Source organism: Miscanthus floridulus, chromosome 8 (assembly GCF_019320115.1).
Source record: "Miscanthus floridulus cultivar M001 chromosome 8, ASM1932011v1, whole genome shotgun sequence".
Classification (NCBI taxonomy): Eukaryota; Viridiplantae; Streptophyta; class Magnoliopsida; order Poales; family Poaceae; genus Miscanthus; species Miscanthus floridulus.
The window spans coordinates 197,400,332-197,422,344 of record NC_089587.1 but is presented as its reverse complement, the minus strand read 5'-3'; the positions used below and the strand labels follow the sequence as shown (position 1 = coordinate 197,422,344).

Here is a 22,013-nt window from a genome sequence, read left to right as displayed (position 1 = left end):
GAATTTTTGAAAAATCATAGTAAATCATAGAAAAATCATAAAATGAAAAATCTAATTTTATTGGACTCCACATGAATAGATCTACACAGTGAATATATAATATGGTATGCTTTAGTACAATTTTTTTTGTAGCTTTAGATTAATTGGAAAATCCAATTTTGTCTGTAATTAATTAGAATTTATCTATAACTAAGTTATACATAGTCCAATGAGTACGAAATTTTTACTATAGTTCAAGCATACAATAATTAGCGTACCATAAAAATTTCACCACAATTGGACCATAGAAGCTGCAGCTATGAATTATTCCAATTAATTACAGACAAAATTAGATTTTCTAATTAATCTAAGGCTACAGTAAAAAATTTGTACTAAAGCATACCGTGTTATATATTCACTATGTAGATCTACTCATGTGGAGTCCAACAAAATTAGATTTTTTATTTTATGATTTTTCTATGATTTACTGTGATTTTTCAAAGATTCACAGGGAAAAATTCAAACCCACAATTACTGTAGCAAAACCGCCGTAAAAAACCGTCCGGGGATAAAATAGACGGTTTTGGAAAATTCAGAGGGTAAAACAGACGATTTCATAATTAGGGAATGAAATAGAGCATATATAAAAGGTGAGGTTAAGTAGACTTTTTTCCCTCTCCTTCCCTACCGCGAAATCGTTCCCTCCTGCGAGCTCCTATTATCTCCGTTCGGGCGAGTGTATTGGCAGACCCTTCTTCCCCACTCGCGCTCGGTGGGCCCTACCCGCCTCCACGCGTCTCCCACCGGTCAAACCGGTCGCCCGCACCGCTCACAGTCGGTGGCACGGTGCGCAGCTTGCCGTTCTGGCCTCTACCTTATCATTTCTGACCCACGCGGGTTCGTCTCGGTTGGACTCCCCCAACTCCCGTTCCTCGTGAGGATTTTTTATTTTGAAAAAAAAAGCACCACAGCGTGGTGGAGAGGAAATTTTGCTGGGACGGGACGCGACCTCGCCGTTCTTATCGGTCAAAGGCGGAGGCGGAGGCGCTCTACACCAGGTTCACGCCACGCCGCCGATACGGCCCGCCAGCGCCGAGGTGACCCCCCCCCCCCCCCCCCCCCCCCCCCCCCCCCCCCCCCGAAACCGCCGGCCTGTTCTCGTGTAAAGGTACCCTGGTGTGCGCGGAGGCGGAGCTTACGGGGTGCTCGATTCAGTGGCGTCGCCTCACCCTCGGCTTCGTGTTCAGGGTTTGAGCTTTCTGTAGGAGGAGGACATGCGGCTGGGGTTGGTTGCCTGCCTGTGGTTGGATGGCTAGGTTGATTCGCAAATCCCGCTACTGGATTGTGCTCTAGGGGTTCCTTCGCGTAGGAAATCAAGTGGGGATGATCAGGGAGGGTATCCAATCGATATCTGACTGGTCTAATTTGGTCAAAAGTTAGCTTAGATCTGGTTAGTGTTTTAAGTCGTAGGCAGGACAAAGGCGATTTCATTCCTTGATGATTTAGTTAGCATTTTGATGAGTCCTATGCCTTCAATATTACTACCTCTTTGAAACAAGTGATGAAACCTGTTGCTGTGGGGGTCTGAGCTTTCTGTAGGACTTAGGTGGTGAGGCCATGCGGCTGGATCGGTTGTTCCCTTGTGTTAGAAGCCTTGTTGCTGTTTCCCTGTTAGCTTATTCTAGTACTGATATGTGTTCTAGGCATAGACCTGTAAGTGTCACGGGAGCACGGAGTATTGGAAGACGATCTGTGACCGGTTCAGTAGGAGGAAATTTGTTCCTAATTGTTGTGTACCTTAGATCTTGTGTGGAGGTTTCCTTTTTAGTTGGGATAAAGGATGTTTTCTTCACTCGTTCCATGATGGTTTAATCAGCAAAATTGTTGAGCACTATGTTAGCGAATTCCAACACTGGTTTGTGCTCTAGGTGTCCCGAGGATAAAATCAAGCAGGAATGATCAAGGGGGAGGGGATCCAGTTAATTTAGGAGAAATTTGGTTCATAGGTGTGACCTTAGATCTAGTTGGTCTTTTCAGTCTTTGCTGGGACAAGGGCAATTTCATTGTTTCATGATTTAGTTAGCACTTAGCAGCTTGATGGATCTTATCTGTCAATCACCACACCTTTGAAAACTGACGGAACCTGTTGCTCCTTGTAGGTTAAGGTTGCAGGCTTGCAGCTTGGGATTGTGAAAGATGGGGACCTCTTCTGGCGCGAATTTCCATCAGCAACCTCCTCCGACCCAGGGGATGTTGCCTCCGAGGCATGGTCCGCGCCCCTCAGGGTTGCAGACCTCGCTCTCGCTGGCCTCTTCGGAGCAGGTTGGCTCGCCTGACATGCAGGAGCCTGGTTCAAACTCGGACCCAGGCCATGACTCTGCCACTGAGAGCGCCAGTTCCAAGGACACATGGCCTGCTGAGCCAAACCAGTGCAATGGTGGGGTAACTGCCAGTGGTGTCGTGAGTAAGGCGGCAGAGAAGGAGAAGGAGGTGGCAAATGGTGTATCCAAGCTGCAGGTTATCCGCGGACCCTCCTCCCGTGTGGGTGGGATGCTTCTGCGGGAGGTTGCACGGGAGAGGGTTGATCTGGTCGCTGAGAAGATGAAGGTGATGCCAGAGGAGCACCTGGAGGAGGTCAAGAATGAGCTCAGGTCAATTCTGGAGGGCACTGGAGGTTCTCACCACATCGAGGAGTTCTTGTACTTGCAGAAGCTTGTCCAGGACAGGGATGATTTGACACCATCCATGCTTTCAGTGGCACACCATGTGCAGCTTGAGATCCTTGTTGCAATCAATACTGGGATACAGGCCTTTCTGCACCCCAGCGTTACCATTCCACACAATCGCTTGGTGGAGGTCTTCTTGTACAAGAGGTGCCGGAACATTGCTTGCCAGAGTGCTCTCCCTGCTGAGGAGTGCAGATGCAATGTGTGTGCTAGCAGGAATGGCTTTTGCAACCTGTGCATGTGTGTCATCTGCAACAAGTTTGATTTTGAGGTCAATACATGCCGTTGGATTGGTTGTGATTTCTGCTCTCACTGGACACATACAGATTGTGCAATTCACAATGGCCAGATAGGAATGGGACAATCAGTGAAAAGCAGCATTGGTCATGCTGAAATGCTTTTTAGGTGCCGAGCTTGCCAGAGGACCTCAGAGCTGCTGGGTTGGGTTAAGGATGTCTTCCAACAATGTGCTCCTGGTTGGGATAGGGATGCTTTGTTACGTGAGCTTGAGTTTGTTTGTAAGATATTCCGTTTAAGTGAGGATGCAAAAGGGAGAGTGTTGTTCAGGAAATGTCTAGATCTGATTGAAAGGCTGAGGAACGCTCCAGCTGATTCCATCAATCCTAGGATGATACTACAAGCACTCCAAGGTCAGTTACTCACTCTGTCTATTTTCCCTGGCTGAAACATAAGTTTGCATTTGACTTGTTACTTGCTAGCTTCTTATTTTGTTTCTGTTCCTCTCATTTACTAATACTAATTTCTAAGTCTGCTTAGTTACTGCTTCGTGGCATTCTGTTGACTATGAAAATTGTTTATTCCTTCCGATCCCAAATATAAGTCCATTTACCTTTGTCCAAGGTCAAACTTTTTTTTTAGCTTTGGCCATCATTGAGCAAATAGTTATATAGATTGGTAACATGAGGTTGATGTTACTGCATGTCTGCATTTATCATGAAACATAAGTACTTCCGTAATATATAACACTTTCTACTATTAGTCAAAGTGTAGAAATGGAGACCAAATTGATGTCCTAGTGGACTTATTTGGGATTGGAGATTATTTTATTATCCAGCAGGTACTGCTAGATTCCAGTTGTTTATTTATTTGCTTTCCCTTGTATATCAAATAGTCAGACAACTTCATGATTTGGTACTTCTGGGATTGGGTATGAAGAAATGCCTTCAATTTCTTTTACTTCATTCAATCACTTTTTCTACTGCACTTTCCACCCACCTTTTTTTTTTAAAGCTCATTTTCCACCCACCTGAATTGACTCTTTACAACATAAAGTCTTTTTCCTGATATGGAAATGACAAATTTCACTTGCCTTTGCATTTCAGACATTTTTTCTATAGTGCAAATGCACCTGAAATTTGTCATTTTTGAACCTTTTGATTTTTAAACCAGATCAAATTTGTGCGCATCAAATTTTGCACATATGTGGAAAATAGCTTCATCTATGGGTTTGTGAAGTTTTTTTGAAAGAACTTCTGGATGGGTTTTGTGTCTTCCTGATCCTAATACTACCTTCCAGTCCCATCCATTCATTTGCTCTCCAGTATTGCTCCTGTTCCTAATCCTTAGTGCCTGTCATTGGTGCCTCCCTGCATTTGTCAATACCCCTGTGCCATGGTCTCTGCTGCCTCATCCAGTCATTGTTGAGCCTTACGTTGTAGTGTTCAGCAGTTCATCCTGCCGCATCCAGCCTCCCCCTTAACCCAGGCAGTGGAACAGTGTCAATTCATTTTCACTGTGTTAACATGAAAATATATTGAATTGGCCTAAAAACTGGGAAAAGAAATCAATCACTTATTATTTGTTCCTGTTAGGACTTGTTTTTTAAGTTGTGTTGCAAAGCTACTGATTCTTAGCAGTATGGACAGATGCCTGTATATATGATAAAGAGTTAAATGCACCAGTGGGCCTCAAACTTGTAAGGGTGTGTCACTTAGGTCCACGAACTTTGAGAATGCATTTCTGCATCCCTTAACTTGTTAAATGATGCACCGCAGTTCCATGCCAACCATGTAGGCGTTCCATGCTGATGTGGCATGCGTGGCATGCTTTTTATATTTAACCCCTCCTCTTCCTCTTCTTCCACGAATAGATCGTTGCTTCCCTCTTCTCTCACGCTGACCCTAGCGCGGTGGACACCGCGGCTCCCCTCTCCTTGCTGCTGCTCGTCTGCGTGTCGCCGTTCTGACCCACCAACAACCAGCACCTCAGTGCAATCGGATGACGAGGTGCTGGCCGTTGGTGGGGTGGAAGTGTGGAACAGCGGCACACAAATGAGCAGCAGCCAGGTGAAGTGAGCCGAGGTGTCCATCGGGCTGGGGTTGCGTGAGAGAAGAGGGAAGCAAGGATCCGTTCGTGACAGAAGAGGAAAGGTGAGGGTTTAAATGTAAAAAAAAACATGTCACACTGGTATGCCACATCATCATGGAACGCCTACATGGCTAGTATGGACCTTTCGATGCTCCATTTAACGAGTTTAGGGACCCAAAAATGCATTTTCAAAGTTCATTACCTAAGTGACACACCCTTACAAGTTTGAGGGCCGTTAGTGCATTTAACTCTATGATAAAAATGAACTTGTGCCATTTATCTTGTGATTAAATGCCAGCGAGAAAAACTTTTGTTGTCACACCTAAACTTCTACTGCATTCAACATTCATTTTAGAGGTAGGCCTCTACTTAACTCATATATTTAAATGTAATAGCTTTTATAATTTAATAACTGGCTAAGATCAATTCTACATTGAACTTTCTTGTTGTTAATCTTTACTAAAAGCATTTTTTACTGGATCAAAATTTCGCTGCTGTCAGTTCCTCAACTCTACCTAGCTTTTCTGCTTTTGTCATGATGTGAAGATATTGCTCATCCTGACTGAAGGTCAATAGCAATGAACTAGATATCCCCAATATAACCATAATCAGTATACCTTAGACATGTAACTCTGTATTCATCTGATTCATCACATAAATTTTTGGTCTGGGTACTCCCTTAGTACACATGTTGACTTTGTTTGGCTGAGCTCTATGGGTGCTTTGGATAAGCTCTTTATGGATGATGATGTTCTTTTTTCTTTATACGTTACGGTTAACATGACTTGTTATCTGACCCTTTTTTTTACAGCAGTTGTAGATACTACTTATATTTCTTTTTTCTGTGGTCGTGTACTGACAATTGATTGGTTGATGTACTATGGACATATATTTACACAGAGCTTGAGATGGACTCCTCCAAGATCTCCGAAAATGAAGATGTTGGGCATCTGATCACACCCCAGGAAGCCTGCAACCGCATAGCAGAGGTAGTCCAAGAGGCTGTGAGAAAGATGGAGCTCGTCGCTGAAGAGAAGATGCGACTTTACAAGAAGGCCCGTCTTGCCGTAGAGGCCTGTGACCGAGAGCTGGAGGAGAAGGTTAGGGAAGCCCAGGAGCTGAAGGCGGCACGTCTGCGCAAGAAGCAGCAGGTGGAGGAGCTGGAGAGCATCGTGCGGCTGAAGCAGGCGGAAGCGGAGATGTTCCAGCTGAAGGCGAACGAGGCCCGGCAGGAGGCGGAGCGGCTGCAGAGCATCGCGCTCACCAAATCCAAGACAGCCGACCAGGACTACGCCAGCATGTACCTGAAGTGGCGCCTGGAGGAGGCGGAGGCAGAGAAGCAGTCCCTTTTTGAGAAGATCAAGCTGCAGGACAACCAGAGGCCAGCCGTGGGTGTGGGCAGCAGCAGCGGTGCTGGAGGGGACTCTGCGCAGACGATGATGCTATCCAAGATTCAGGACCTGCTCAAGAACGTCCGCAGCATGCCACCTAAGTCTGAGGGTCACTAATTGGAATAAGAGCTGCTGCTGGTCTGCTGCTGAGATTTTCGGTAATTATGTGTGATCTACTGATTTGTTCAGAGTTGAGGTTTAAGGAATTGTGTGGTGCTGTGAGAAATTCGAATCCCTTTACGTTATTGTCGCTAGGCGTGTTGATGCTGTTGATGTACTGTTGTAGGCTTATATACGTATTAACTCGGTTGTTGCAGGTGGCCATAGTGTGCTTCAAACAATGTTAAAGTTACATCGTTAGACATGAATGAAACAACCTAAGCCAACAGTTGTGGCTCTCTGTCTCTCTATATATACACACATGCATGAGTTACGGAGCCCTTGACCAAACACATGTATGCTTCGTGAGTATGTATTGATCTTGTCTGATGCTTATATATCTTATGCTCTAATCTCTGTACCCGTGATAGGTTGTCATGTAACCACTCATGTTACACCTGAACAGGCCCGGATCGGTGTAGCGAGTTATGGTTACACCTGAATAGCCCCGGATCGGTGTAGCGAGTTATCGGGCTGCGACGATTGGGGTTGAGGGACATGCGTTGGGGAAGGAGTCTACCCGATGTAATTGCAACTTGCAGCGTGTCACTCCTGCAAGTGTGAAAATGTGAATGCCTTTTCTTATTCCACCTTCAAACCTGAAACGAAGGGTGGTGGTGACCCACATCGAATGGTCCATGAGGCCTGATTGTGAACTACCGCTCCAAATTATAGGCCTGATTGTGAACTACTGCTCCAAATTATAAAATGTTTTGGTATTTATATACATTATTTTCACTATACATCTAGACATAGTGTATTAGTGTACATCTAAATGCATTATAATTTTAAATGGAGGGAGTAAAGTCTGCTACAACGGATTGCCTTGCAAGTTGCAAGCAACTAAAGCAACTTTCGTCTACTATGACCTGGCGAAGCATACTGCATACAGAAGTCAGAAACACACGATCAATATAATACACGCCAACTTTTTTTTTAGCAAAATATATACACGACAGCTGTACGTACATTACAGAGGCACAAAGGTCAACTTTTACAGTACTTCACAGATAAGACTAACCCTACATACACATCCATATATAATAAAGTTGGGCCAGAGCAGGCTAAGCAAGCAGTAATAGTCCTCTAAGCATTGCTTCCCCAGAGTCTTCAGAAGATCAAGCGCTGTAGCCTTGGACCAATGGGCTCCATCTCGCCGAGTTGTAGCTGCCACAAGCACTGATGCTCGCTTGCTTCATCGAAGTGCCAGGCGTGCCACTGTTGCATATATTTGCGAACGCCCTCATATGCTTCATGCCGTACTGAGTGAGTGATCCGCAATGGGATTCGAAGATCCGTACCTGAAGAGGCTCACCAGGATGAGTCAATTCAACACAAACAATGGCAACCTAGCCAGCTCTCAAAGAAGTAAGAGGATGCATCGAGTGAGTCTCTAACTAACCATTTGCTTCAAGCAATCCCAATCATCAACGAGTGGCTGGCCAGAAGGTCTAACGGCTTGAAGTGTGGAAGGCCCATTCTCAATCCCGAAGAGAAGCTTTCCGATAAAATCGATGCTGCTGTCCAGATGCTTCCTATGCCTTACTGTTCCAGTGATCTCCCTCAGAACTTCCTGCTTCTCTTCAGACTTCTCATGTAAAAGCTCATACTGAAACCAAACAAAAAAATTGTAAGCAGCCTCGAAGAAAATGTATGTCTCTTTGAGCGCAATGGCAGGATTTCAATTAAGGAGAAAGCAAATAGAGTTAATTATAGGAGTGTAAAGGGGTACATGACAGACTCCCCCAGCCTGCCAGAGCACAAGATAGTGATAGAGAGCCCAAGAGCCAAAAGAAACAGAAAAGACACGGCCTTTACAAAGCACGAGCACATGCCAGTGCCCTCCTTCTCAATGCTAAATCCTCCCGGATAACCTAAATAAGTGTACCAAACAAGCATTCGCAGATTGCCCATAGATGACCTATATTTCAGTCCTGCTTAGCTGGATAACCTAAATAAGTGTACCAAACAAGCATTGACCTAAATAAAGTGTACCAAACAAGCATTCGCAGATATGACCTATATTTCAGTTCTGCTTAGCCACAGTAGCGAAAATTTGTGGAGCGGGGGGCAGACGCTTTGAGAGTGCAAGAACCGACAGAAACACACACTAGTTACCGCATGCAAGCTCCTGCAGAGCCTATTGTGGTGTTGGTGAGCTCATGACACAGGGCCAGACATGGCAGCGCCGGCAAGCTCAGAAGCTGGCTGATAGAAAAAGGTCATGAGTGCTCCATTAACTCTGAGAAGGCTAGCTAACAAAGCATTTGAAGTTAGCATACAAACTAAATTCTCAGCCAATTAATCCTATTAGCTGGCATTTGTTAGTCCCACAGGATCACCGGCTCAGGTGAGTCGACCACTCACCAGTCTTGCCGACCATCGGCCACTCACCAGTCTTGCCGACCACGACAAACGTTGTCCGACCACACACTATGGCTAGAGGTAGAAGAAGTGAGGGAGAACAGAGCATACACACACAGCAGAGACACCAGCGTTGGCCGGAGCCCTGTATAGGAGATGGCAAATCTGAACTCTCTCTTTACTGAGTTGCAGTGGCAAACTATTTATACAACTCTATCCATCTAGCCCTAGTACAGCTGCCCTGCTGCAACAATGACTAGATAACACAGCAGGGCTAACTCTGGCGCATGTTCTGCTGTGGCTACAGTGCGTCAGGTGAGACGTTCGGCGCCTGCCCCTACAGCGGCTACAGTACCACAGCAGAGTACCTTTTCGGCGCCGTCTTCCTCTGTCGTGTGTTCACAGAAGGGATCAGTAGATTATCTAACAGCATTCACTACTTGCATGAGTCTTGATGAACGGATTATTAGCTCCAAGCTGCAGCCCTGTTGGAAGCCTCTCAGTTCTTTCAAGGCCTAGGCGATGGCTATCATCAAGATGGCACTTGTTGGCAAACAGCATAAAGTGTGAGCACTAGGATGCAACAAATAAGCTCCGTTATAAGGTTCAACGAAGTTGCGCCCTCCTGGTTTCTAGGTGGAGGATCAATGGGGTAGCTGGGAGATGAGATGGATATGCTTAGGCTTGCTGAGATAAGTCTACTTAGGCCTTAAAAAATGTTTTGGAAGAGGGAGGCCAGCTTCGCCTCCAAGTGGACTCCATCCCTTTTTAGCAAGATACCAGCTGACAGGATGTTAATGAACCAAAATTCCGCTATCTATGACATACCGACAATAAATTTGGCCTACTTACAGTACAACCCTTACCATCATCTATTCCCAAACGGAGGGAATACTAAACATAGCATGTGCAGAAAGTAAATACTGAAGATAATTAGTAGTAGAAAGCAAGTGACATGTACAAAACCATGTCATCGTAGTCCAAATCTACCCAAATTATCCAATCAAAAAACAACTTCAGAGGGAAAACTGGCAGGTTGTAAATTAATTAAACAATTTAAAGGAGCAAACATAGTGGTTATCTGACAGTGGATAATCAGTTTATTTTTGTATCCCAGAAAAGAGCAGACAAGCTAATCGAGTGGTGATGGTATAACATAAGGACTTACCCTCTTCCATAGGAAGAGAATATCCGCATCCCTTTGGTTGACCACAGCCTCTTGGCCTGACCAAAGTAGCTTATTTGTGACATTGGCATTTGCAGGATCAAAACCTTGATAAAGGTAAAGCTTCTCGCCCTTGAAGGTCTTGTCACCATACTCCATGACATGAGAGCCTGCACCATAGCTGTTCGAGTCTGAAGTACGCTTCTTCACCTGTGCACAATGCGTTGACTAAGTAGAAGTTTATAAAGCAATCAAATGAAATGCCTACAAGGCAATCCAGACTCACCACTTCATACTGTTCCTTTATTGTTTCCTCCTTCAGATTGTGAGTCTCACTGTCAAGTAGTAATATTATGGTTATTCATCACAGCACTAAGTGGTCACTTCCAAATTAACAAAAATATGAAGTAATTAAGTCAAGTGGATGCTTGGTAAAAGTCTTCATCTGCCCTGAATTAGTTCTATATTCACTAGAGAGAAGTTCACGGTTTTTGAAGTAGCTATGTTAATGTACCTATCAGCCATACTTTATTCAACTACTACTGTACCAGTTTCCTGTGTACAGCAGAACCGCAAAAGCACAACATGCCATGGTATTTCTACAGAGAAAATGCAACTAATTTTCAAGAAAGATCCCCCCACTAAACCACAAGGTACTCCCTCCGCTCCAAATCATAGGTCGTTTGGCTTTTCTATGTATCTAAATATAGCGTGTATCTAGGTATATCTAGGTAGGAGTACATAGCAAAAGGTATGTACCTAGAGAAGCCAAAAGGACCTATAATTTGGGATGGAGGGAGTAGTTGCTAACAAAATAAGCATCCAAAAATATGAACCCTACCTGTCTTCCATCCAAGAGACACTATAGAGATCACCTAGGCAGGTAATGTACTCAGAAGGAGGCGATGGTTTCATTCCTGGACAGTATGTACCCCAGCTACTTTCTTCTGCATTGGATGCAGTCGTGACATAAATATTAAGGTCTTCTGGCATTAATCCCTCGAATATACTGCCACTTTCGCATGCTTCAATATATAAAACCTATCCACATGCTTCCATTCAGATAGGACATGTTTCTTGACAAGAAGTAAATGAGAACAATCTTACCATTTTGGCATAGCTGTTTGAAGCATGTTTTTCTCTTAACACCTTCATGAAGTCACCGGCATAAAGATACGGCAGATTGGGCATACCTGCAAATAGCAAACATCAATCCATATGACAACAAAATTCGATTTGAACCATAGAAGCATATGCAACTTCCACAAACCAAGAACACCAGGGCCCCCGTGATCTGAGTAATAGATAAAAATATGGTCATCTGGTTTGCTATTGATGACCTTCCTGCTGCCTCCAGTGACTGCAGTTTTGTTGCCCAAGAGAACTGCATATAAGTTTTTAGCAGTGACTTGGTCCCCAGTGTAGTCCTGGAATTAGAAACTATGTTAACTAATAGACTTGTAGAACCAAGTGCAGCTAAAGAAGAATGTACCGATGGTGAATTCTTGAAGCAAGATACCTTAAAAAACACATGGTAAAAGGATAGATTCCCATGCCACGCTATCCTTCTAAAGAACTTGCTTATTAATTGAAAAGCTACTCATGAACAGGTATATAAAAAACCTAGAGCTTGGTTGGAGTCAAATGATGACTCAAGTACTTCACATTAGTGTGAAAACTCTGAAGTATGGACAATTAAATTATCCAGGAATCTGCCCTTGTTAAGGGTGAGCATCAACGTTGATTTTTTCCCTGTAAGAATATGTATGCTGCATCTGCATACGATTGCATTGGATTTGAATTACTTATGATGTGTTGTATTCAGGGCCTGTGCAACACAGTCATAAGCAACTTGAGATGTAAAAGTCCTAAGGTGTTCTTGTTGTCCCCATCCAGCGGGCTATGTAGAATCCTAGTTAACGCCTCTACAGGTGGAAACTCGTTGAAAGGGGGGAAAGTTTGAGTGCATAATGATCCCAATGTTTCCTCTAAATGGGAGAAAAATGATAGAAGGACAATCCACAAAGAAGTACCTTTGGAACACCAGCATAAACATCTTTGCCCTCTGGGTGGTTGATGATAACCCCCCGCCTTGGGTTGAGTGCACTATTGGCAACGTCATCATACATAAATACCACAATGTTCTCCTCTTTTATCCCTCCTTTCCGCAGTATCTGGTACGCATGGCATATATCAGCCTGCAAAAAAACAAAGTCACATCAACCCGTAAGCAAAGGCACCATGGAAAATAATTGCTTGCTGATATGTGATGTCTGTTCCCTGCTAAAAAGGAGACAAAACAAGGCGAAAATAAACATGGAGATTTGCCAAATAAACATGATAAATTGATGATATTCGAACAACTTTTAGCTACTGGCACATAATTCCAGTTTACTGATTGAAAGTACAAGTACTCGCCATCAAATATTTTATCTGTTCTTTCTTTTATCGCAAACGTGCCTTAGCACGTCTTTCATTAAGAGGAGAAGAAAATTGTTTTACAGACGTTTTATCTGTTCTTTCAACTGTTGTCTAATGTTCTTGCCAACTTACGCAACTATTTAGACCGTGGCAAAAATTGGTACCAATCCATCCTCTGCATAGAAACTTAGAAGCAAAACATGCGAAATTCCAAATCCTACACGTTCCTGAATTATATTGTTGCTTAAACATTTTCCTTCCCTGAAAAGGACCACTTGAAAAAACTACAGCATCCTAAGAAGCCCCAGAACTTTATTTGTCACTACTGGCTGCACTCCCACTAGATCCTTAAACCCGTGGAAGCCCCTGGGCCGAGCAGTTCTTCCCTGAACTTTAGCTGCACCCACAACTAAATTAAGTCAAGATGTAGACAAGACTCGAAATGTTAAAATCCGAGCATCCTATAGCTTAGGACCCCCAAAAACTTTAAACTTGATACCCAAAAGTGCAACTCCATGGTTCGACGATACTAATTTCTGAACCACGATAACGGATAACCTGACGAAGCAATATCGCAACAACAGTACAACACCACGCTACTCTCGCTTACAATCGAACTTCGGACGCATCCACGCATCCAAGTCGCTGCACTAAGGTATCGCGCTCACCTGGTGCCTGTAGTTGCCGTAGCCTGAGGACCCGGCAACGAGCACTGCCCACCTCGTCCCAACGGCGTCATCATCCTCCCCCTCAAATCCCTCGCCGCTGTGCGAGTGCGACCCTGCAGGCTCCTTCTCCCCAGGCATCCGAATCACCGGGTCCCACTCTCCCTTCTCCGCGCCGGCCGCGGCCGCGGCCAGCACCAACACGAGCAGCACGAACCACCACCGCGCAGCCATCGCCTCTCGCGTGTTGCGCTACTAGAGTCCAGCGGCGGGAGGGTAGGAATGTAGCGTGAGAGCGGCTCAGGGTCGGGGTGGAGAGAAGAAGTTGGCGCCGCGGCCGCGCGCATGCCGCCATGCATGGCACGGCGCCCTGGATCGCGGACGCGTGGGCGTGAGCTGGTGCGGCGGCTCCGTCGGCTTGTGCCCGTGTGCAGGTGCTGGAGCCGCTTCCATGCTTTGACGTCAGCGGGTAGCGGAGTGGTGTGGCCGGGTTGGGCTTGATTCTGGAGATTAAGTCTCGGCCGTATCCCAACTTTGTCGGCCCATCAACTTGGCAGAGCCTGCGCAATGTAGTAAATGGCTAGATTAGCGGCCCAAACGTTTGTAAGAGTTGGAAACTGGCCCATTTATAGGCGTAAGAAGATGGAAATACACACAGTGGCAGGCCGTGATCCATCGGGTCGTCCCTTCCGTTGCCTTCCCGATCCTGATCGGCTACTCCGTGGAGGAACCTTCGAGAACTCTTGAGAACTGGGATCCAACGCAGCTGGGCTCCTCTCCGTTTTATAAAAAATCTCAACAGGTTATCGTCTTTTAATCCCCACAAACCCTAGACTTTTCTGCTCGCATCCTCATCCGGCCCTCCCAGCCGCCAAGCCTTCTAGAACCTTCGAGAGCTCGATCCGATCGGAGCCCCCCGCCATGGCCGACGAGGCGAAGGCGAAGGGTAATGCGGCGTTCTCGGCCGGCCGCTTCGAGGAGGCGGCGCGGCACTTCACGGACGCCATCGCGCTCGCCCCGGGCAACCACGTCCTCTACTCCAACCGGTCGGCGGCGCTCGCCTCGCTCCACCGCTACTCCGACGCGCTCGCCGACGCGCAGAAGACCGTCGAGCTCAAGCCCGACTGGGCCAAGGGCTACTCCCGCCTCGGCGCGGCGCACCTCGGCCTCGGCGACGCCGCCAGCGCCGTCGCCGCCTACGAGAAGGGCCTCGTGCTCGAGCCCAGCAACGACGGCCTCAAGGCGGGGCTCGAGGACGCCAAGAAGGCCGCCGCCGCCCCGCCGCGCCGCGGGCCGTCCGGCCCCGACGGCATCGGCCAGATGTTCCAGGGCCCCGAGCTGTGGAGCAAGATCGCGTCCGACCCCACCACGCGCGCCTACCTCAGCGAGCCTGACTTTATGCAGATGCTGCGCGAAGTGCAGAGGAACCCCAGCAGCATCGGTATGTACCTCTCCGATCCCCGCATGATGCAGGTGCTCAGCCTCATGCTTAACGTCAAGATCCAGAGACCCGAGGCCTCCGAGTCGTCGCAGTCTACTCCACCGCCGCCGCCGCAGCAGCAACATCAGACGCCGCCTCCTGAGACGAAGGCTAGGGAGGTGGAGCCCGAGCCCGAGCCAGAGCCGATGGATTTGACCGATGAGAAGGAGCGCAAGGAAAGGAAGGCTGCTGCTCAGAAAGAGAAGGAGTTAGGTAACGCAGCTTACAAGAAGAAGGACTTCGAGACGGCAATCCAGCATTACACCAAAGCTTTGGAACTTGACGACGAGGATATTTCCTATCTGACTAACCGAGCAGCAGTCTACATTGAGATGGGAAAGGTGAGGCTATTCTATTTGTTCGCTGGTTTCATCCAGTGAGCTCTCACATTGTTTGATTGTTCATGTTCAATTTATTTGGTTTATGCAATGCGCAAATCAGGCTACTCTATTTCGCTGGTTTCATCCAGTGAGCTCTCACATTGTTTGATTGTTGATGTCCATTTGATTTGGTTTATGCAATGCGCAAATCAGTAGTAGATTAAATTGAGATTTACAGGAGTTAGGTGCGTGACTTGATACTATTGAGTAGCCACTATGAGGATTTGTATTACTTGTTTGTCACGCACGTATGCTAGTAGTGAAAAGTGCTTAGTGGAGAAGCAGTTGTATTCTTGCCTAGTGCTTAGTCTAGGAGTAAGAGCACAATATATTACACGATTTAACTGTGACTTATGCCCGAAATATCACATATTCTTTTTTTGCTAGATAGTTTATAGCCTTCTTGTACTTTTGGTAGGCAAAATTGTCGCTGTAATGTATTAATATTACCTTTTACCTGCAGTACGATGAATGCATCAAGGACTGCGATAAGGCTGTGGAGAGGGGAAGAGAACTCCGTGCTGATTTCAAGATGATTTCAAGGGCACTAACAAGAAAAGGAACAGCTCTGGTCAAACTTGCTAAGACCTCTAAGGATTTTGATATTGCCATCGAGACCTTCCAGAAGGCTCTAACTGAGCATCGTAACCCGGACACTCTTAAAAAGTTAAATGAGGCTGAGAGAGCAAAGAAAGAGTTGGAGCAACAAGAGTACTATGATCCAAAATTAGCAGATCAGGAGAGAGAGAAAGGTATGTATAAGTTTTATAATGTCATCTCTAGGACATGTTGGTGACGATTGTTCCTCTGCTATAGTTTTGTAATTTGTCTGTTGGTTTGTAGGTAACGAGTTCTTCAAGGAGCAAAAATACCCAGAAGCAATAAAACACTACACAGAGGCTCTCAGGAGAAACCCGAAGGATCCTAGGGTAATTCTTCTACGGTTCTACCTCTGTTTCACACAATCTGCCTTTGTTATTAGAGTATATAACATATGAAATATTTGGGAAACTTGGTCATTGATATTCAGTTATATTCTGTTTTTCCACATCCTTATATGGCTTGTCATGGCTGTGTTTTCCTGGGGTGGTGGGTCGCTAAAGGGCGGGATTTGTGCTTATGCTGAGTGGTTCGCCCTAGTGCCTTGGTTTGCATAGTAGAGAACGTGGTAGGGTAGAAGGGAGAACGCAGATTGAGATAAGAATGGTCACTAGAAGATAAGAGATGCATTTCTTGGTTGACTTGAAAAGGATTCTTGCTCTTATATGAAGCTACTTAACTCAGCATTCGGTCTTCAACTTGGAAAATGCAATTGATTTCTGTTGTCTCTCTTCTAAATTGTAACTTTCCACTTTTTCTTGTTTGTTGGACATTTGCTTTCCTGATAAACTATGGTTTGACTCCTTGATTCAACATTTCAACTTGAACCATCCACTGTTGGTTCCTGGTCAGACACAAATGGTGTTTGCTGCAATAACTAGATGGTATTGCACCTAATTTGAACATTAGGTAGAGTTTTGCACCTAATTTGTGAGGGGTGGGAAAGGGAAATGATGGATAGGTTAGATTTATTCCAGTGTTTGGATTATGGTTATGGGAAAAGATATTGGTTTGGGATAGGGATATGTGCTCCTCATATCTCATTGTTTCTATCCCACCATGAGGGCTGGGTTGTGAGGGTGGAATTGGGTTATTATTTGTAAATCTCCAAAAGAAAAGGATATGATGATTTTGTCATTTCCCCTCTGTTTCCCCAATCCATACCCATAGGTAGGTGCCAAACAAGGGAATGGGAAATGATGTTGATTTCACAAACCAAAACCCACACTTCATATGCCACACTCATATCCCTTTCCCATTCCAACTTAATATCCAAAAACACTGGTCGCATCACATGAACTCTATAAATTGAGGTACTTCCCTTTCTTTTTATTCTAGGTTACTTTGAATTACTTGGTGGTTGTAACAATGATGGGTGTGCATACCCCCAACAATGCCAATTGCCAACTCAGCTCAGCTAGCTCATAGAATTCATATCGTCATTTTTCCGTATGTGGAGAAGAGAGAGAAGGGCTAACTCTTCGTGATGAGCTAGCCTCTTTTGAACGCCTCTGGATGTTTAATTGGTCATCAATTATGGGCCTGCTTGGATGCCTCGCCCGCTAGCCTTGCTGGGCAAGGCAATCTTGCCAGAGGAGGCGAGCCGAATCAGCTCACCCACTGGAGCAAGGAAAAGCTGGAAATCCTGGGTAACGAGGCAAGCTAGTGCATAAACCAAACGTGTCTTCCCCTTAGCTTCCTTGCTGGTCGAGGCTAGGCTAGTGTGCTTGCCGGGAACCAAGAACCAAGCATGCCGTACATCTCATCCAATCGTCTTTCTGGCTTTGAGAACCACATTAGCTTTGAGCTCTGTGTAAAAGCTAGATCATTGGAATTGATCTTTTAAGCTAGCCCTTATTGAGGTGGATGTGACTAGGCCTTAGAGCTAAGCAGGTAGCTCTGACTTGTTGGAGCTTGTTGTTGATGTCTTGTGTGCTTGTGCTTTTTTGCTATTTATTAATTGATTCCGACTTAACCAAATATTACCTGATCTTGTAATAATTTAATCCGTAATATGTTTCGTAATTGATATCCTGCTTCTTTCTGCTGCTATATATTGAGCTGCTTAATGTTGTTGCACTTTCTAGCTGTCTGTGTGTGTAAGCTTATATGTTTTACTAGCTTATATGTTTTACTTGCAGACTGTAATTGACCTTCAAATGTTATTTATCTACAGGTTTACAGCAATAGGGCCGCCTGCTACACCAAATTAGGAGCCATGCCTGAAGGTCTTAAAGACGCAGAGAAGTGTCTTGAACTAGACCCCACCTTCACCAAAGGGTATACAAGGAAAGGTGCAATTCAATTCTTCATGAAAGAATATGACAAGGCCATGGAAACCTACCAGGCTGGCTTGAAGCATGACCCGAACAACCAGGAACTGCTTGATGGTGTTAGGAGGTATTAAAAGCTTATGCAATACCAGTAATCTGATTGTTCAGTGTATATTGCATTGTATAAACAGCATGTTAACCTTTGTTTTTGTAACATTTGCAGGTGTGTTGAACAGATCAACAAGGCCAACAGAGGTGAAATAAGTCAGGACGAATTGCAAGAAAGACAGGTAACCATATATTGGGATATGCTTCTGTGTTCTTTGGTTTGCAGCTTCAAAAGTTCAGATTCAGTTAAACTGTTCATGCTGTTTGTGCAGAACAAAGCTATGCAAGACCCAGAGATCCAGAACATTCTTACCGACCCTATCATGCGACAGGTACCATTGAGTCCCTGAACTCAACCGGTATCTGTGTCAAAACTTACTATACCGGCCTGCTGATGATGTCATGTTCTGCAGGTGCTAATTGATTTCCAGGAGAACCCAAGGGCGGCCCAGGAGCACCTGAAGAACCCCGGAGTTATGCAGAAGATTCAGAAGCTTGTAAGCGCTGGGATAGTCCAAATGAGATGATCAAGCACGATGCGACTATACCCGCTTGTTCGTCCCTTGTGCTTGGCTTTGTTAGTTCACGTGCCCCCCCGGGTCATATATCCTTTAACAAGCAGCAGCGGCAGAAGAATGAACATGCTGGGGGGCTAATCTTTTTCGCAATTTGATTGTAAGTGCAGTTGACATTGGATTATTCATGTGTGGCACTGAGTCTGAGTATAGGCAACGTCATGCTTTCTTGATGCTAGACTTTGAAATGATGCGCAAGCCACTTACTGATCCGTGGATTTCCTGCTTTGATGGCTAGTCTGTGATCTGATTGAGGTTTGATGATGACTAGGCTAAACCTCCCTCCAGTGAAACTGGTGGTATCAGCGCCGTCTTCCTTTGGCGTGATGCGTAAGAATCCAAAATACGATTGGTGTTTACCCCATTATTAAAACACTGGGTATGGATCAATTTTTTAACCCAAGAGTTCCATAACGTTCAGGATGCTGAATTGCTGGCAACCTCATAGGTTGGGCCGGGTTCAGGTCGGGCCACAAAAAGCCTGCTGTTTTTCTCCTTGGCCCGTTCTCGATCCGACCTGATCTGAGCCTCGGACTGTGAATCGTAGCATGGGCTCGCCCGATAGCTCGGCGAGTTGGCATCGTGCACGTGGTGCGACGGGGCGGCAGCGTTAGCAATCGCTTGGGTGCAGAGCAGGTGGCGTCCTGCAAGGCGTCGACGGCCACTGTCGATTTGGTCTCCCAGCACCAGCAGCTAGTGGATCTTATTTCTGATTTGTGTCGGCGGTTGGCCAGATGAGGACAGGAGGACGCAGGCGCGCGCAAGTGGAAGGGAGGGCGCCGCTTGGTCGGATTTGCAAGCACCACCCGTGCGAGATTGAGACTTGGAGTATAGACTTAATCAAACGCCGAAACACTGGGCCGGGTTGGTTCAGGTCGGTCTGGAAAATTTGTCAAGCCAAAATCTTGTGCCCGAGCCCACCCGGTGATCTAGCGAGTCGGGTTGGTTGGTCATGGCTCAAAATCATGACACGAAGCTTTACTTGACGCACTAGCGGGTTAGGTTTTTCGATAATGCTCTGGCTCGAACGTGCGGCATTTCCGGAGCGGCAGATAACGATCGGCTACGACGCCTGCGCGTATTCCTCCACTCATCTCTCCACGGCCTTATCCTCTCATCGCACCGTCCGCTCATTCCCACGCCGCCTCGCTCCCTCCCGCGAGACGCGCCTGCTCGCGACGCAAAGCTCCGCCACGCCGCGCACCCCATCCCACGCCGTTGCTCCCCATCAGCTCGCTCGCGCCCCGTGGCTTGCGTGCCTCTCGCTCCTCCCGTTGCGCGTGCCGCCAGCTCCCTCCTTGGCCGGTAGCGGCGCCCTCACCCACCCCTGCGTCCTCCTCCCCCACCCCGGCAGCTCCTTCCCCCACACCAGCGGCTCCTTCACCCACCCCGACGTCCTCCTCTCCCACCCCCAGCGGCTCCTTCCCCCACCCTAGTGTCCTCCTCCCCCACCCCGACGGCGCCCCTCCCCCCCCCCCCCCACACCAGCGTCCTCCCCGCACCGGGAGCTCCCATGCCCGTAGATCCGGCGGCCATGGTGTTTCCCTGTGCCAGCCTCTCTCTCCCTATGTTGCAATTGTATGTTTCAATTGTTTCAGATTTTTCAGATGTATGTTGTAGTTGAATCATATGGATGTTGCAGAAGTAGATCAAGAGATGTTGCATATGTTACAAGTGTTTTCAGAGGCATGTTGCAAGCGTTTTGTTCGAATGCTTCATTGTTCCCAGACGTATTGTTGCAAGCGCTTGATCTAGATGTTGCACATGTTCCACACATATGTTGTAGCAGTATCTTCCTAAATGTTTCATCTGTTTCAGTCTTCTATTGCAGCAAGTGTTTTCATGTTGTAAGTTGCAAGTGTTCTATCTGGATATTGCATATGTTTCACATCACACATATATTGCAACTGTATGTTCTAGATGTTTCATCTGTTATGAGGTGTATGTTGCACTCAAGTGTTTCATGTTGCACGTGTTTCATGCTGTTCGGAGAGTCAGGGGGCGCCGGGGAATGGGGCGCAACGAGCCGGTGGACGTGGCGCGCGACGCTCTGGGGGCCGCATCAGGGGCATGATAGGGCGAGGGTGCCCCTGCTTGGGCGAGGCGAACGGATGGGGATGGGGGTGCGGGCGTGTCAGGCGTGCGGGGGGCGTCCGATGGAAGTTAAGCCCACGTGCATGTGTGTGGGTGCAGAGGGGTTGCGGACGGGCGCGCGGACAGGGGCAGAGCAACAGCGTACACGGCGTCCGAACGCGCTCTGTCCGTTTGGACGTTCGGGTGCTAGGTGTGCCTACGGAAAGGTGGCCCATGATCAGGTCTAATGCGGAATAGTTGCCCTATGAAATAGAGACGCGGAGTAGCGGCATGTGGCATAACCGCGTGAGAAGGTCGTGGATTAGGGAAATATCACCATTGGAGATTACATAAGCTAGTTTATCTTATTAGGCATAATATATAGGGATGAAAACGGACGGAAAAACTCCTCTCCCATTTTCATTTCTATATTTTTAGCAGAAACGAGATCGGGTTCAGGAAAAAAATGTCAGCGTTGAAATAGACTATTATTGTGTATTCAGTAAGTTTGTAATCTATGTATTTTATATAGGAGTACCTTAAACTCAACAGACAGCTATGGACAAGATGCATTTGCATAGTTTGAGTGCTTAGCCAGGCTTCCCTTTGGCTTGTAAGGTCTGGAGACTGGAGAGACAATGAATTTGAACTGTCAGAATTGATAAAGTGGCAGTATTCTTTTGCCATGTACTTTGCTACTCCCTTTGACTCCAAATAAAAGTGCATTTGTATTGTACATAGTATTGCCTAATCAATCAGCATTACGAGATAGGTGATTTGCATATTAGCCTATGGGTCAGGCGAAGGGAATAATAGGAAACATTACAAAAGACACTGAAATTGTTGCATTTGTATTTCTAGATATTAAGGATAGTTTGGTGGACTTGTTTTTGGGAATAGTGATTACAAAGATGCACTGATATTAGAAACGGTTTGAAATTGTTGCCAAACTAAGCTGATGCTATCCTTCATAGATGCCACACTAAAGAAACAATAGGTTGAGTGTGCGTCCGTCTCTCCATAACTTTTGCTTTTCTATACTATATATTTGTCTTTCCTTGGTAGTTTGGTACCTGAATACCTCTTTGTGAGTGGTTGCCAAATTTGCATCCTAAAAGTACCTTTAGATTATTGAAACGACCTGATTTCCACGAAGAGAAATCCACAGAGTCGAAGTGTATTATGACTGTTGTAGATCATATTATCCAAATTCCAGTCGAATAACACATCCATACAACGATAATATCAGAGTACATAAAGTGCGGAATTACATAAATTATTACATCGCCGCATTGGCGAAATCAAAAGTAGCATTCATTCAGAGCA

General features: G+C 46.1%; 3 protein-coding genes across 3 annotated transcripts; 2 read left to right on the top strand and 1 right to left on the bottom strand.

Annotated features, from left to right (window-relative positions):
- Window positions 1-871: 871 nt before the first annotated feature.
- LOC136477867 (OBERON-like protein) lies at window positions 872-6,822 on the top strand. Its single transcript, XM_066476125.1, has 3 exons — window positions 872-1,076; window positions 2,139-3,355; window positions 5,934-6,822. Exons 2-3 carry the CDS (start codon window positions 2,176-2,178, stop codon window positions 6,539-6,541), a joined length of 1,788 nt encoding a protein of 595 aa, XP_066332222.1. The 5' UTR covers window positions 872-1,076; window positions 2,139-2,175; the 3' UTR covers window positions 6,542-6,822.
- Window positions 6,823-7,578: 756 nt separating this feature from the next.
- On the bottom strand, window positions 7,579-13,458 carry LOC136474492 (asparaginyl endopeptidase Rep2-like). Its single transcript, XM_066472059.1, has 9 exons — window positions 13,202-13,458; window positions 12,146-12,310; window positions 11,383-11,539; window positions 11,220-11,305; window positions 10,954-11,153; window positions 10,399-10,447; window positions 10,116-10,322; window positions 7,986-8,192; window positions 7,579-7,884 (listed from the first exon to the last, which is right to left on the bottom strand). Exons 1-9 carry the CDS (start codon window positions 13,430-13,432, stop codon window positions 7,702-7,704), a joined length of 1,485 nt encoding a protein of 494 aa, XP_066328156.1. The 5' UTR covers window positions 13,433-13,458; the 3' UTR covers window positions 7,579-7,701.
- Window positions 13,459-13,999: 541 nt separating this feature from the next.
- LOC136477866 (hsp70-Hsp90 organizing protein) lies at window positions 14,000-18,826 on the top strand. The gene is made up of 7 exons (XM_066476124.1): window positions 14,000-15,019; window positions 15,522-15,810; window positions 15,902-15,987; window positions 17,835-18,058; window positions 18,155-18,221; window positions 18,312-18,371; window positions 18,453-18,826. Exons 1-7 carry the CDS (start codon window positions 14,120-14,122, stop codon window positions 18,564-18,566), a joined length of 1,740 nt encoding a protein of 579 aa, XP_066332221.1. The 5' UTR covers window positions 14,000-14,119; the 3' UTR covers window positions 18,567-18,826.
- The last annotated feature ends 3,187 nt before the right edge of the window (window positions 18,827-22,013 follow it).